This window comes from Girardinichthys multiradiatus, chromosome 9 (genome assembly GCF_021462225.1).
Source record: "Girardinichthys multiradiatus isolate DD_20200921_A chromosome 9, DD_fGirMul_XY1, whole genome shotgun sequence".
Classification (NCBI taxonomy): domain Eukaryota; kingdom Metazoa; phylum Chordata; class Actinopteri; order Cyprinodontiformes; family Goodeidae; genus Girardinichthys; species Girardinichthys multiradiatus.
Genome location: NC_061802.1, coordinates 41,739 through 58,338, shown reverse-complemented (window position 1 = coordinate 58,338; position 16,600 = coordinate 41,739). Strand labels below are relative to the sequence as shown.

The window sequence follows — 16,600 nt, the reverse complement described above, 5'->3', positions numbered from 1 at the left end:
CTGAAGAGTTTGTTGACGTCCCTCTCCTGGATGGAAAGAGCCGTCCTCGGCGTGGGTATGGGGCTGGTGGGGGGGAACTTCAGGGTGGGGGTTGGAGGTGCCAAGACCCCTCTTGAGGTTGGAGAGATGGGGGTGGTGGATTGTGGCTGCAGCTGTTGGGGGGCGTCGTGGGAGATGGTTGCAGGACTGTCCCTTTGTCTTTCAAAGCGGCAGTAGAACTCGTTCAGGTCGTTGGCGAGGCGTCGGTCGTTGATGGAGTGGGGGGCTTTCGGCTTGTAGTTGGTGATTTGCTTGAGCCCTTTCCAGACAGACGCAGAGTCGTTGGCTGAGAACTGGTTTTGGAGCTTCTCAGAGTACAGTCGTTTGGCCTCTTTCACTGCCTTGCCAAACTTGTACTTTGCCTCTCTGTATATGTCTTTGTCCCCACTCTTGAAGGCCTTTTCCTTATCCAGTCTTAACCTTCTGAGTTTAGCTGTGAACCAGGGTTTGTCGTTGTTGTAACTCACCCTGGTGCATGATGGTACACAGCTGTCCTCACAGAAGCTGATGTAGGAAGTCACAGCCTCTGTGTACTCGTCCAGACTGTTGGTAGTAGTCCTGAACACATCCCAGTCTGTACAGCCTAAACACGCCTGGAGATTCTCCACAGCCTCACTGCTCCACTTCCTTGTCGTCCTCACAACAGGTTTGCAGAGCTTTAGTTTCTGCCTGTATGCAGGAATCAGGTGGACCATGATGTGGTCGGATTGGCCCAGTGCAGCACGTGGGACGGCGTGATAAGCGTCTCTGATGGTGGTGTAACAGTGATCCAGAATGTTGTCCTCTCTGGTCGGACATTTTATAAACTGTCTATATTTGGGGAGTTCGTGGGTGAGATTACCTTTGTTAAAGTCGCCAACGACGATAACTAAGGAGTCCGGGTTGGTCCGCTCCACACTCAGTATCTGGTCGGCGAGCATGCGCTGTGCGACCTTCACGTTAGCTTGCGGCGGGATGTAAACACCGACCAGGATGAACGAAGCGAACTCACGGGGGGAATAGAAAGGCTTACAGTTTATGATGAAGGCTTCCAGGTCTGGAGAACAGTGCTGCTGAATCACTGTCACGTCGTTGCACCAACCACTGTTGAGGTAGAAACAGATTCCTCCACCTTTCGCTTTGCCGGAGAGTTCCGTGTCTCTGTCCGCTCTGTAGAGCTGGAATCCTGCCAGCTGCAGCGCAGAGTCCGGTATTAATCCACACAGCCACGTCTCCGTGAAGCACAAAACTGCCGATGAATAAAAGTCCCTGTTTTTCCCCAACAGCAGTTGTAGTTCCTCCATTTTGTTGGGAAGTGAGCGCACGTTAGAGAGAAATATTCCAGGTAACGGTGTTCGTAGTCCACGCTGGCGAAGACGTACCAGCACCCCAGCCCGTTTCCCTCTCTTCCGGCGTTTCACCGCGTGAACAAAGGTGAGCGCACCTTTGACCAGAATGTCCAAAAATTCCAGAGCAGTAGGCAGAAAAGTGGGAAATAACTCCTCTGGTGTAGTAGCCCTGATGTTCATGAGTTCTTCTCTGGTGAGAGAGCTCCGGGTACCATCACAGAAGACCGTTTTAAAGCAAAAAACAAAACAAAACAATGCGCACCAACACGCCGAGGCGACCATCTGCGGCGCCATCATCAGATGGTTTAGTATGCTAAACCCATTTTCCACTGAAAACCTCAGGGTTTAAAGCCCCAGGATTTGTTTTACCCAGGTAAAAGGAATCCCAAGGAATTGTGTAAATTCTGTTTGCATTGCTTAGAGATGCCAGGACCATTTATTTAAATCAGCATAATGATGCCTGGGGATATTGTGAAGAAAACTGTAATAAACCTTCATTCCAGCAGATGGCATTACTCCTTTACTCCCTTTAAACGCTAATAAATTAGATTCTTATAATGGGTGATGAACAGCTTTATTGATTAACACACTTGTTTTTCTTTTACCTTCCGGACAAACAGAAAAAATGTCTAGCAAAGATTTTATTTATTTGGGGAAAAAAAACTGATAATCAGTACAGAAGTACAGGCAGGGCAAGTTTTTTTAAAGCACATTTCAGTAGCAAGACAATTCAAAGTGCTGTACATGAAAAAAAAGACATAATATGCCACTGTAGGATTAGGGTTACACTGACAAGTCTGTAATGTATTTTGATGCTAAGCCATTCAGTGATTTATAGACTAACAGAAGTATTTTAAAGTCTATTCTCTGAGCTACAGGGAGCCAGTGTAAGGACTTTAGAACCGGGCCGATGTTCTCCACTTTCTTAGTTCTAGTGAGGACGCGGGCAGCAGCGTTCTGGATCAACTACAGCTGTCTGATCCACTTTTTAGTCACACCTGTGAAGACACCGTTGCAGTAATCAATTCTACTAAAGATGAACGCATGAATTAGTTTTTCAAGGTCCTGCTGAGACATTAGTCCTTTAATCCTGGAGATGTTCTTTAGATGATAGAAGGTCAACCTTGTTACTGTCTTTATGTTCCTCTGAAGGTTCAGGTCTGAGTCCATCACTACACCCAGGTTTCCAGCCTGACTGGTGGTTTCTAGCTGTATTAACTGAAGCTGTGTGCTAACTTTTAAACGCTCTTCCTTTGGTCCAAAGATTATTACTTCAGTTTTGTTTTGATTCAGGTGAAGAAAATTTGGCCCATCCATGCATTGATTTCTTCTAAGCATTTACCCAGCGGTTGAATGGGTTCATGGTCACCTGGTGACATCGTAACGTATAGCTGTGTGTCGTCTGCATAGTTATGATAACTTACGTTGTTTATTAAAATCTGAGTTAGGGGGAGCATGTAGATATTGAATAGGAGGGTCCCTAAGATGGACCCTTGGGGAACGCCACATGTGATGTTTGTGCTCTCTGATGTAAAGTTACCTACTGACACAAAAAGGTCCCTGTCCTTCAAGTAGGATTTAAACCAGTTGAGTGCTGTACCAGAAAGGCCGACCCAGTTTTCCAGGCGCTCTAATAAAATGGAGTGATCAACAGTGTCGAATGCTGCACTAAGGTCCAATAATACCAGCACTGTGGTTCTTCCACAGTCTGCATTTATACGGATGTCATTGAACACCTTGACAAGAGCAGTCTCTGTACTGTGGTGAGCAGGAAGTCTGACTGGAAGACATTGAAGCGGTTGGTCGTTGTTAGGAAGTTGTTTAACTGTTGAAACACAACTTTTTCAATAATTTTACTGATGAAGAGGAGGTTTGATATAGGCCTGTAGTTCTGTAGTAGCAGCTTGTCCAAGTTGTTCTTTTTCTATAGAGGTTTGATAATTGCTGTTTTTAGGGCCTGGAGGAAAACACCTGACAAAAGGGACGTGTTTATTATTTGTGTTAAATCAGATGTTATTACAGGCAAAGCTTTCTTAAGGAAAGCTGTGGGTAAAACATGGAGACAGCAGGAAGAAGAGCTTAGTTGCTGTACGATTTCTTCTAAGATTTTGTAGTTTATTTGGTGAAATTGGGAAATTTTGTCAAAATCAGTTCTAGTTGGAGACAACATTGGTCCTGGAGTTGATGTGGATGTTCTGACTGCCTCTCTGATCTTTTGGGTTTTTTCAGTGAAGAAGTTAACAAATTCATTGCAGGTCCTGGTAGAGTGGAGTTCAGATGCTACAGTTACAGGAGGGTTTGTTATCCTGTCGACCGTGGCAAATAATACACCAGCATTGTTAATGTTTTTACTGATGATCTCAGAAAAGAAAGATTCTCTTGCATTTTTCAGTTGTAGGTTATATCTGTATAGTCTCTCTTTATAGATAATATAGTGAACCTGGAGTCCAGTCTTTCTCCACCTGCATTCAGCTTTTCAACACACCTTTTATTCACTTCTGACTGGTGGAGCACTTCTCCATGGAGACATTTTCTTCCCAGAAACAACTTTCACTTTAATTGGAGCAATTGAATCAATGATGTCTGAGATTTTAGAATGAAAGTTTTCTACCAGCTCATCTACAGTGTTACAGGGCAAAGTGGAGGTAGAAGAGTAAATCTGGTTAAAGGTTTCAGCAGCACCGTCCTTAAAGATGTGTTTTCTTATCATGTCTCTTTGACAAACTGAGTCATTGCAGATGATGCTTTCAAAAATAATAGAAAAGTGGTCAGATAGAGCAACATCAGTTACAGACACCTTGGAAATGTTTAGACCCTTAGTGATGATCAAGTCCAAAATATGTCCCTGTTTGTGCGTTTGCTGTTTAACATGTTGAGTCAAACCAACATTTCTAAGAGTGTCACATAGATCTATTGGACTTCTGTCTTCAGGATTTTCCATGTGAATGTTGAAGTCTCCCACAATAATTAAACAGTCATAATCAACACATATCACTGATAAAAGTTCATTAAAATCACTGATAAAGTTTGTTTTGGACTTAGGAGGCCTGTAAATATTCAAGAACATAGTTCGGACCGGGCTCTTTACCTGGAGAGCCACATATTCAAAAGAGTCAAATTTTCCCAGAAATACTTTTTTACACTCTAATAAATCTTTAAACAAAGTGGTCCCTCCACCTTTTCTTTGCTGTCTGCTCTCACAAAGAAAATAGTAGTTTGGAGGCGTCGCCTCTATCAGAATGGGAGCTTCATTAAATTCATGTAACCATGTTTCTGTTAAAAACAGAACATCAAGATCGTGGTCAGTAATGAAGTCATTGATTAAAAATGATTTTCCTGACAGAGATCTAATCTTCAATAAAGCCAGTTTATATGACTTAGTTGCTGATATTAACTCTGTGTCTGGTTGTACCTGACAGTTTATGGCTTTCATTGATTGTTTATTACTGTCTCTTATCCTTTTAGCTTTGTTCTTTCTGTCACATATAATCACAGAGATTTTACAACTATCTCCAATTAGGGGCCCAAGTTTTTCCTGGAGATGTTCATTTCTGATAGAGTTACCACTGGGGCCCAGACTGTATCACAGAGAAGTGATTTGAAGGTCCTGATTAGGAGGAGATAGATTAGGAGGTGGTGGAGGTCTGTGGCATTTGGAAGATGTTGGTTCAGTAGCAGGGCCTCGGCCACGGGGGGTGTTGAATGGAGAAGATGTCAGAACCATTTGGGTCCCACTCTTAAAAACTTCTTTCATGTTGTCAATGAAACCAGAAAAGCAACAATTGGGCTCAGTGGAGAGACGGTAGAGTTCTGTGCGGTCTGGGTTGGGGTCATGGGTGATAGGGGTTTAACAGAGGATTCTACTTCTCTCAATTCGGCGGTGGAGACCTTTTGAGATGAACTCTCTCAGCCAACTGCCTGGTTATCTCCATCTCTGCTGGTGCTGTTGGAGGCATGTTATCATTGTTGTTGATGCTCCATGTTCTCTACTGAAGGTCAAAGCTGCTGGTGGATTATTTACTGAATAGAAGAGATTAGATGTGAGACATCTGGCTCCTGGCTTGTTCAATCAGAAACCATCTTGCTTGAAGAGTTGGGTTTTTTTCCCAAAAAATATTAAGGTTGTCGATAAAGTTCATAGATGTAGTAGCACATGCTTTTTTTCAACCAATTATTTATCATCAGAAGTCTCGAAAAAATCTCATCACCACAGAATATTGGCGCAAACAGTCCGCTGAAGAACACCTTGATATTCAATTCAGTTTATTTATATAGCGCCAATTCACAACACATGTTGTCTCAAGGTTCTTCACAACAGTCAGGTTCATACATTCCAATTAATCGTAACCATTGAACTGTTCAGTCAGATTCAGTTATTTATTCAAATTGGATAAAAAGTTTTTCTGTCTAAGGAAACCCAGCAGATTGCATCCAGTCAGTGACTTGCAGCATTCACTCCTCCTGGATGAGCATGTAGAGACAGTGGACAGTTACTGGTGTTGACTTTGCAGCAATCCCTCATACTGAGCATGCATGTAGCGACAGTGGAGAGGAAAAACTCCCTTTTAACAGGAAGAAACCTCCAGCAGAACCAGAACCAGGCTCAGTGTGAGCGGCCATCTGCCACGACCGACTGGAGGTTTGAGAGAACAGAGCAGAGACACAAAGAGAACAAAGAAGCACTGATCCAGGAGTACTTTCTATGGGAAGGAAAAATAAATGTTAATGGATGTAGCTCCTTTAGTCGTTTCATCTAGAAAGAAAGAACAGATAAACTCTGAGCCAGTTTTCAAGGTTAGAGTCTGAAAGAGAGCACAGTTAGTTACAGTAGAAGCTCAGTCAGTAGCCATGTCTAGGAGAGAGAAAGGGTTAAACACTGAAAGACAGGGTCATGTGGATCATCTGTAGAAGGTGAGCATTAAGTTGTTGCCAGCAGAAGAGACCTCCAACTTTATTCAGCAGACGAATAAAATCCTCCTTCAATACTTCTGACGTTTTCTTAGCTACGTCATCCATGGCTCCAAACTGTATGATAAGGTTTTTGAGGGTAGGGCGCTCTTCTGTGATTGCCAGAATATTCTCTGAAATATCGGATACCAGGTTACTGGTACCAGTCACAACTTTCTTGTTGCAGAAGTTTTTAATCCCATTCACAGCTGAGTTGCCCACTGTTAGGGTTCTTGGTCCGGTGGGGCCCTCTTTCTCTGGCAGATTAGGAGAAGACTGTTTAGAATGAAGATTGTTCTCATACCTTATTGTTCTCAGAATTCTCTGCGTTCTGTTTGCAGGCTGAGTCGTTGAGATCGTTGTCACTGTTTGGGATCACTGGCAGAGTTGAATTATCGCTGTACCCCATATTTACCTCAATATTCGCAGCTAGTCGATGTTTCAACTAGTTTTATCTCCAATACAGTCAATTTCTGTTCAAGTTTATTGAAGTCCTCTGTGGTAAAGAAAGGCATCTTGTGCTGATTAGCTGACGTCGACTTGTCCTTCTTTCAGGTTCGATTAAAAGAACATGGTGAAATCCTTTAGAAAAAATAATAATCCTTGGGAGTCACTGGTATGAAGTAGTTTTAGTCCAACTTTTCTGTAATTTTGGCTAAGATATAAAAAGTTAAGAATAAAACAATGCAAGCAAGCTGGGAGCAGGGAAGAAAAGCATCTGAACAGACTGAGAGGCGGAAGTAGTACAGTGAATTGATACCTTGACTGACAAATGTTTATATGAAGTAGAAGATGGGTAGACAGCGGAGTAGTGAATGGCAGGACATGGGGGTGAAGAGGATCACTGGGAGCTTTGAGGAAACTGCATCCAAATCTAGAACTGTGGTCCCTCCTCCTCCACAGCCATCTGCATAAGAACAATGAGAAATTAAAAATATTAGAGATTTCATACTCCACTAAGTTTTACATGAAAGACAGTGTTAGGAAAATGTGTATTTATTTTATGTACATAGAAAATTTGTGCTCTGATCATTAGCACTGCAGTAAAACATTTCTCTTGGAGAACTGTGACAAAATGGTTTATAATTAATGTCAACAATAACTTTCCAGTGAAAAATATTTCGTTTTATTTTCTGGTTCTTGTGGTTATTCATCACATACCTACTAAATGCTTTATATTCACTTTCAGTCGCCACAAACAGATAACAGGTAGTGGAAAATCCCAGAGTGTCGGGATGATATCAGGCAGCTTTTAGTGGGGAAGTCCCAGTTCAGCTGCCCGGTTAGCTTAGCAGCCAGACCACCCTGTAAGCGGAGCTCCGCTGCTTCTAAAACTCCACAAATACTGCAATGGCTGCACACAATCCTGCCCGTTTAACATTCCGGGGGAAATCCTGAAAGACCTACCTCAGAGGAGGACATTTTACCCCTGATAGTAAAGTCCTGGGAGAGTGAAATTACCCGGGTAAATTTGTATTGAAACGCATCCTTGTCTTTCATAATCAATGGAAAGGAGGCTCTTGTTAACCTCCTTCACCATGGTAACCACAGCCTCACCAGTGACCTGTTTGTTTCCACATAATAAACATGGGTTCTCTTGACACCCATCTCTGTTGTCATGGTAACCGAACCAGTCCCAATCTGAGCAGAGAGGAGAATCAGAGCTGAAGTTGTGTAAGAGCAGCTCCTTCCGAGCAATCAGCCGTTAGAAACCGACCCAGTCAGACAGAACCACAACTGCTGGACACAGAGCATCCAATAAGAATCATCCTATTGGATCTGTAAGCAGAACCAATGTTGATGGAGCCTCAGACAGACGCTGGTTAAAGCTCTCCTTGTTTTGTGTCTGCAAAGCTGGGTTCTGATTGATCCACTGATGTTTTATTTCAAAGATACGTTCTTGAGTAGTTAAAGCGGATAACCAGGAGTTAACCTGGTTAACATGAACTCGGTTAATAGCTCAGACCTCTTTTTAATACCGTGTTTTCTTTTTTTTTTTTTAAGGTCTGGAGCCTGAGATCCGTTTTCTTGGTTTGTTCAGAATATCAGAACCTTTTTTTTTTGTTTTTGTTTTCTGAACTCCTGACCGATCTTGTGCTGATTTCTTCTGTGTGCTGAGTTTTGAACACTGTTTCTTTCAGAATGTGATGGCTGTAACACAGAGTTTTGCTGTTATTTTGTTGTTTTCCTTTGTGTTTCTCTAGGCCACAGTTTAGGTTACGGCTTTGTTAACTTTGTTAACCATAGTGATGCAGAGAGGGCTATCAGTACCCTCAATGGCCTGAGGCTACAGTCTAAAACTATCAAGGTAACGCGCCACAGGTGCTCTTTGATTTTCCTCTTTCAACTGATAGATGTGTTATGTTTCCTGGACAGTAGAGGGCGCTCTCAGCTGCAGTGTCTAAAGAATGAAGGTATTTTTGTTTGCTGTTCTGACACACGTTAGCACTGAATCTGTCACTTTCTTCAGTTCAGTGAGATGATGTGCCAAGAATTACATTTTTTTAATGTATGCTTTTATTTTGAAAAACTCAGCTTGATAACATGTTTTTATTTTGTTTCTAAAACAAATACAGATAAGTGTAAACTTTATTTTTACTGTGGATTTAAATTTAAAATATCTTGTTTTTTTATTTGGACACTATGTAACTGTATGTTTTATTTTGAATGTTCTCTGTATGTTATTTTATTTTAACATTTTTGCCTTGTGAAGATGACTAGCTGAAGCCTCCTTTCTCCTTCCTACAGGTCTCTTTTGCCCGCCCAAGTTCAGACACGATCAAAGATGCGAACCTTTACATAAGCGGTCTTCCTAGAACACTGAGTCAGCAAGACCTGGAGGACATGTTTTCCTCGTTTGGACGCATCATCAACTCCAGAGTGCTGGTGGACCAGGCCTCAGGTGAGGTCATGCAACATTGCAGTCATGTGACCAGTCTTTTCCTTAAATATTGAGTGCATTTAGCTTTAGACAATCCCATAAAGCAAAAGATAGTCAGGGTAGTCTGTCAGCCCTCTAGAAAACTGGAGAAGAAATGGCGCTCTACACAGAAGTTCTTCTTAATTTGTTTAGAAATACTCTGTTGTATATGAAAATGCTTTGCAAAGCTGTAATAGTAGCTACATCTGGACCATCATTCAGAGGTTAAGTTCAGTTTATTTCTATAGCACCAATTCACAACACCTCAAGGCACTTTACAATGTCAATTTAATCCAGTCATACAGATTTCAAGTCAAATACATCAACCCTAACTATCAAACAGTTCAGTTAGATTCGGTTTATTATTCAAATTGGATAAAAAGTTTTTCTATCTAAGGAAACCCAGCAGATTGCATCCAGTCAGTGACTTGCAGCATTCACTCCTCCTGGATGAGCATGTAGAGACAGTGGACAGTCACTGGTGTTGACTTTGCAGCAATCCCTCATACTGAGCATGCATGTAGCGACAGTGGAGAGGAAAAACTCCCTTTTAACAGGAAGAAACCTCCAGCAGAACCAGAACCAGGCTCAGTGTGAGCGGCCATCTGCCACAACCGACTGGGGGTTGGAGAGAACAGAGCAGAGACACAAAGAGAACAAAGAAGCACTGATCCAGGAGTACTTTCTATGGGAAGGAAAAGTAAATATTAATGGATGTAGCACCTTTAGTCGTTTCATCTAGAAAGAAAGAACAGATAAACTCTGAGCCAGTTTTCAAGGTTAGAGTCTGAAAGAGAGAACATAGAGTTAGTTACAGTAGAAGCTCAGTCAGTATCCATGTCTAGGAGAGAGAAAGGGTTAAACACTGAAAGACAGGGCTATGTGGATCATCTGTAGAAGGTGAGCATTAAGTTGTTGCCAGCAGAAGCTTGGACGATGCCCCTCTCCAGGTAAAGGTGTCACTGGTAGACACAGAGTCAGGCCAGGTGTAGCTTCTAGGAAGAGAAAAAACAGAGAGAACATCAAAATCAGCTTTATTGCCAAGTTCGTACATACAAACAAGGAATTTGACTCCGGTACACTTTGCTCTTTGGTTTTGTTTTTGCATTACAGAATAAACATATTTACAATATACACATATATATTAATAAAAAGGTGCATTTGCAACATCTGTATGCTGTTGTTTTGTACTCTATTAAATGTTCATCAGAGAAAGAGCCTGGGGGAAGAAACTGTCTCTATGGCGGCTGGTTTTAGTAAACAGTGCTCTGTAGCGCCACCTGAAGGTAAAACTCTGAACAGTTTATGTGCAGGGTGTGTGGGGTCTGCAGAGATTTTAGCAGCTCTTTTCCTGACCCTAGACCTGTATAAGTCCTGGATGGAGGGAAGGTCAGCTCTGATTATTCTCTCTGCAGTCCTGATTATTCATTGCAGTCTGGACCTGTCCTGTTTGGTGGATGATCCAAACCACACTGAGATGGATGAAGACAGGACAGACTGAATGATGGCAGTGTAGAAGATGACCAGCAGCTCCTGTGGAAGGTTGAACTTCTTGAGTTGCCTCAGGAAGTACAGTCTCTGCTGGACCTTCTTTCGAACAGTGTCTATGTGTGAAGACCATCTCAGGTCCTCAGAGATGGTGGTTCCTGAGAACCTGAAGTGGTCCACGGCCGAAACAGTGTTGTTGAGGATGGTGAGGGGGGTGTATCGGGGTGGTGTTCTCTGAAAGTCCACCACCGTTTCCACAGTCTTGAGTGGGTTGAGTTCAAGGTAGTTTTGACCGCACCAGTGTACCAGCCGATCCACCTGCTGTCTGTATGCAGACTCATCACCGTCCTGGATCAGTCCAATGACAGTGGTGTCATCTGCAAACTTCAGGAGTTTCACAGACGAGTCCGATGAGGTGCAGTCATTTGTGTACAGAGAGAAGAGGAGTGGGGATAGAACACACCCCTGGGGGACACCAGTACTTATTGATCTGGATCAGGAGAAGATGTTACCCAGTCTCACCTGCTGCTGTCGGTCCGTCAGGAAGCTGTTGATCCACTGACAGGTGGAGGCTGGGACGTTGAGCTGTGTGAGCTTCTGGTGGAGGATGTCTGGTATGATGGTGTTGAAGGCCGAGCTGAAGTCTACTAACAGGATCCTGGCGTACGTCCCTGGGTGGTCGAGGTGTTGCAGGATGAAGTGTAGACCTAAGTTAACAGCATCATCTGCCAACCTGTTTGCTCGGTAAGCAAACTGCAGGAGGTCCAGCAGGGGGCCTGTGATGTCATTCAGGTGCTTCAACACCAGCCGCTCAAAGGATTTCATGACCACAGACGTCAGGGCTACAGGCCTGTAGTCATTTAATCCTACGATGGTGGGTTTCTTGGGAACCGGGATTATGGTGGATCGTTTGAGGCAGGAGGGGACCTCACACTTCTCCAGTGATTTGTTGAAGATCCTTGTGAAGATCGGAGCGAGTTGATGGGTGCAGGCTTTCAGGCATGATGGGGAGACGTTATCAGGTCCTCCAGCTTTCTTTGTTTTCATGCACTGAAAGAGCCTGTTTACATCTTCCTCGGAGATCTTTAGTACAGGCAGAGGATCTGAAGGTGGGGGGTTGGTTGCTTTGTGGGAAGAACTTGTTCCTGAATGGGATGTGGAGGAGATGATTTGAGGTGTGAACGGCTTCCTATCATGTCTGCAGTAGAAGCCATTCAGACAGTTGGCCAGGAGACGACTCTGTTCAGGATGGGTGGAGGGGCTCCTATAGGCAGTCAGGTTTCTCAGACCAGTCCATACAGCTGAAGTGTCACCAGTAGAAAGGTTGTTCTTCAGCTTCTCACTGTAGCTTCTCTTGGCTGCTTTTAACATAGAGGTAAAAGTTGAAATAACAGCAAATATCGCAAAATTGGGGAGAAGTATGAGAATGTAGCGAAGACTGAAAGTGGTCATATTGTCCTCCAGCAGCCTAAGCCTATAGCAGCATAACTACAGAGATAGCTCAGGATAAACTAAGCCACTCTAACTATAAGCTTTATCAAGGAAAGTTTTAAGCCTAGCCTTAAAAGTAGACAGGGTGTCTGCTTCACGGACTAAAACTGGGAGCTGGTTCCACAGGAGAGGAGCCTGATAACTAAAGGATCTGCCTCCCATTCTACTTCTAGAGACTCTAGGAACCACCAGTAAACCTGCAGTCTGAGAACGAAGTGCTCTGTTAGGAACATATGGACCAATCAGATCTCTGATGTATGATGGAGCTAGATCATTAAGGGCTTTATATGTGAGGAGGAGAATTTTAAATTCTATTCTGGATTTAACAGGGAGCCAATGAAGGGAAGCTAAAATAGGAGAAATATGATCTCTCTTTTTAATTTTCATCAGAACTCTTGCTGCAAGCATACAGACCAAAAGTTTGGACACACCTTCTCATTCAAAGAGTTTTCTTTATTTTCATGACTATGAATATTGTAGCTTCACACTGAAGGCATCAAAACTATGAATTAACACATGTGGAATTATATACTGAACAAAAAAGTGTGAAACAACTGAAAATATGTCTTATATTCTACGTTCTTCAAAGTAGCCACCTTTTGCTTTGATTGCTGCTCCGCACACTCTTGGTATTCTGTTGATGAGCTTCAAGAGGTAGTCACCTGAAATGGTTTTCACTTCACAGGTGTGCCCTGTCAGGTTGAATAAGTGGGATTTCAAGCCTTATAAATGGGGTTGGGACCATCAGTTGTGTTGTGCAGGAGGTGGATACAGTACACAGCTGATAGTCCTACTGAATAGACTGTTAGAATTTGTATTATGGCAAGAAAAAAGCAGCTAAGTAAAGAAAAACGAGTGGCCATGATTACTTTAAGAAATTACGGTCAATCAGTCCGAACAATTGGGAAAACTTTGAAAGTGTCCCCAAGTGCAGTCGCAAAAACCATCAAGCGCTACAAAGAAACTGGCTCACATGAGGACCGCCCCAGGAAAGGAAGACCAAGAGTCACCTCTGCTGCGGACGATAAGTTAATCCGAGTCACCAGCCTCAGAAATCGCAGGTTAACAGCAGCTCAGATTAGAGAACAGGTCAATGCCACACAGAGTTCTAGCAGCAGACACATCTCTAGAACAACTGTTAGGAGGAGACTGTGTGAATCAGGCCTTCATGGTAAAATAGCTGCTAGGAAACCACTGCTGAGGACAGGCAACAAGCAGAAGAGACTTGTTTGGGCTGAAGAACACAAGGAATGGACATTAGACCAGTGGAAATCTGTGCTTTAGTCTGATGAGTCCAAGTTTGAGATCTTTGGTTCCAACCATCGTGTCTTTGTGCGGCGCACAAGAGGTGAACGGATGGACTCTACATGCCTGGTTACCACCGTGAAGCATGGAGGAGGAGGTGTGATGGTGTGGGGGTGCTCTGCTGGTGACACTGTTGGGTATTTATTCAAAATTGAAGTCATACTGAACCAGCATGGCTACCACAGCATCTTGCAGCGGCATGCTATTCCATCCGGTTTGCGTTTAGTTGGACCATCATTTATTTTTCAACAGGACAATGACCCCAAACACTCCTCCAGGCTGTGTAAGGGCTATTTGACCAAGAAGGAGAGTGATGGGGTGCTGCGCCAGATGACCTGGCCTCCACAGTCACCGGACCTGAACCCAATCCAGATGGTTTGGGGTGAGCTGGACCGCAAAGTGAAGGTAAAAGGGCCAACAAGTGCTAAGCATCTCTGGGAACTCCTTCAAGACTGTTGGAAAACCATTTCAGGTGACGACCTCTTGAAGCTCATCAACAGAATACCAAGAGTGTGCGGAGCAGTAATCAAAGCAAAAGGTGGCTACTTTGAAGAACCTAGAATATAAGACATATTTTCAGTTGTTTCACACTTTTTTGTTCAGTATATAATTCCACATGTGTTAATTCATAGTTTTGATGCCTTCAGTGTGAAGCTACAATATTCATAGTCATGACAATAAAGACAACTCTTTGAATGAGAAGGTATGTCCAAACTTTTGGTCTGTATTGTGTATATAGTAAAGAGAATTGGCCCAAGTACTGAACCCTGTGGTACTCCACAATTAACCCTGGAGTTTAAAGATGATTTATCTTTTACATGAACAAACTGGAATCTGTCAGACAAATAAGATTTAAGCCTGCCTAGCGCTGTTCCCCTGATCCTTACAACATGTTTCAGGCTTTATAAGAGAATTTTTGATGGACTGGAACAAATGCAGCAAGGAGATCTAACAGAACCAATACAGACACAAGTCAGTTATCTGAGGCCATGAGAATATCATTAGTGACTTGAATTAAAATAAACCTCAGCATGGTCATCCAGAGGTACACAAACTGAGTCAGGCTGAAATGGCCTTGTTCTTAAACTGGTTCCACTTAAAATGCTAAACAAACGTTTTAAAATCTGGTACATGATGATTATAAATATGATTATTTTCATTAATTATCATGATAAATTGCAATGTCTCCCACCTCCTCCTTGGTCGTGGACATGGTCCGACTCAGTGGTTGAAGGTTAGTGAGCTCTGCAGCGTGCTTGAGTCGCCCGCACCTGTGGAGAGGCTGGGCTGCCTCTGGAAGGTGCGCTTAGTCCACCGCTGCTCCACCACAGGCAGGATCCAACATATGGAAGATAAAAAACTTCCTGTAGATGGGGAATCCCCTCCAGCCAGCTAATGGTGCGTTCACACCGAACGTGGATTCTGCGATAGGAGCGGTCGATTTACATGGCACGAGGCGGTGCGAAGCAGACAAGACGCGGTGCGGAAGGCGCGCGGAGCGAGAGCGATGGATGAGTTGAAAAATCTGAACTTTTTCCTAAATTCGCGTCGCGTCAACCAATCAGGGACCGGATGTGGTGTGACGTAGGGTGAAAGACCGCAGCGTAGAAGAAGCGGTTGTCAGTGAAGATTGAGGACCAGATCATAGTGGCGGTGTGCGACAAGCCAGAATTGTATGACTCAACTAATTACTTTTACCGAGACAAGTACAGAAAGGACCTGGCATGGTTATGTTTAGGCACAAATATCTTATATTTAGGAGATGTGGACATGAAAAATCGGCTGTTTTTTTATTGAGCTGAGATTTATTTACTCACCGAAGACAGATGGATAGGCGTTCAGCAGCGGGGATACAGTGCCGGTAGTTGGTGTCCCAGAGGCCGATTCGTCTCCAAACGCGGGACAGCAGATCTTCGAACTGGGTCCTGGATAGACGGAAGTACCGCTGAAATTGACCATCATCCAGACGCAGCTCCTGGAGTAGGTGGTGGTAATCTCCGAACTATTTCCGTCCCTGAAGAATCTGGTGAACCCAGGGACGTCGGTGGCGTTTTTTGGCTCTCCACAGGTAAAAGACCATAATTAGGTCTGTGAAATCCATGTCCGCCATGTTCAGTTGAAACCAGCAAGCAGCAGATAGAAGCTCCTCCTATTTGATGACGCGGCGAAGCGTTGCCACTTGTTGCCATTTGGCAACGCGAAGTTCACGTGGAATGTCAAGCGAGCAAAAGCACACAAATGAGGCGAAAAATTTGCAGAATCCGTGTTTGGTGTGAACGCACCATTACAGAGAGCCTTAATCCAGACTGTAACACCACCTCACTTTCCCCATCATCATGGACTCTCTCCACAGAATGCATAAGGGTGTGCGACGCAGGAAACCGGAAAATCAATAAGGGATAGTTGTAGACATACACATGTACCCTATGCAGCATCTGTTGAGCTAGACATTAGCACACTTCCTGCTGGTTGTTCTAATAGTTTTCCACAGAATGTTAAATATAAACATGAAACTTGCTATGGAAAGTGATTTCCTGCTGGTTTTGTACATTTGCTCTGATAATGTAAATGGTTTATGGCCCAGCATTGTCTCTCTCCTTATAACCTATGATTCAGCCATTTTTAATAAACCAAATCAACACATCTAAATGGAGCCTCAAAATGTACACGATAAGTCACATGATAACCAATCACTTCTATATCTATGGTTTTCCAAATAGCCTGACGTTTTTCCATAAAAGGGTTTAAATAAATGAGGGTCTTAACTACGTTTGCTCGGTTGTTTTTTTTTCTTTCTCATTTTTTCAGTCATTCCATGTGTTTTAGTTCTGGCATTTTTTTTTACGCTGTGATTAAACTACAAGATCCATAATGCAGTGCAGCAGAATGTCCTGTCAGACCCAGAGCCCTATATTGATGTCTCAGAATATGGGGCTTGTCAGAGAGAATGTAGCGTAGCACATGTAGCCTTCCTCACAAACCTGGAACAGTTTTATTGTTGACTGTTTGGGGCAGACATGCCGGGCTCTGGACCAGGCGCCATGCAGCTCCTCAATGGTCCCAGTCCAGTCTCTCTTGCTCT

At 43.4% G+C, this 16,600-nt stretch overlaps 1 protein-coding gene across 1 annotated transcript in view; it reads left to right on the top strand.

The window, feature by feature from the left end:
- Positions 1-16,600, top strand: part of LOC124873970 (ELAV-like protein 1) — a 29,440-nt gene that overhangs the window by 9,673 nt on the left and 3,167 nt on the right. The window contains exons 5-6 of the mRNA XM_047375070.1: positions 8,519-8,622; positions 9,063-9,216. Coding sequence (XP_047231026.1) covers positions 8,519-8,622; positions 9,063-9,216 — 258 coding nt within the window. The remainder of the gene's footprint in view (positions 1-8,518; positions 8,623-9,062; positions 9,217-16,600) is intronic.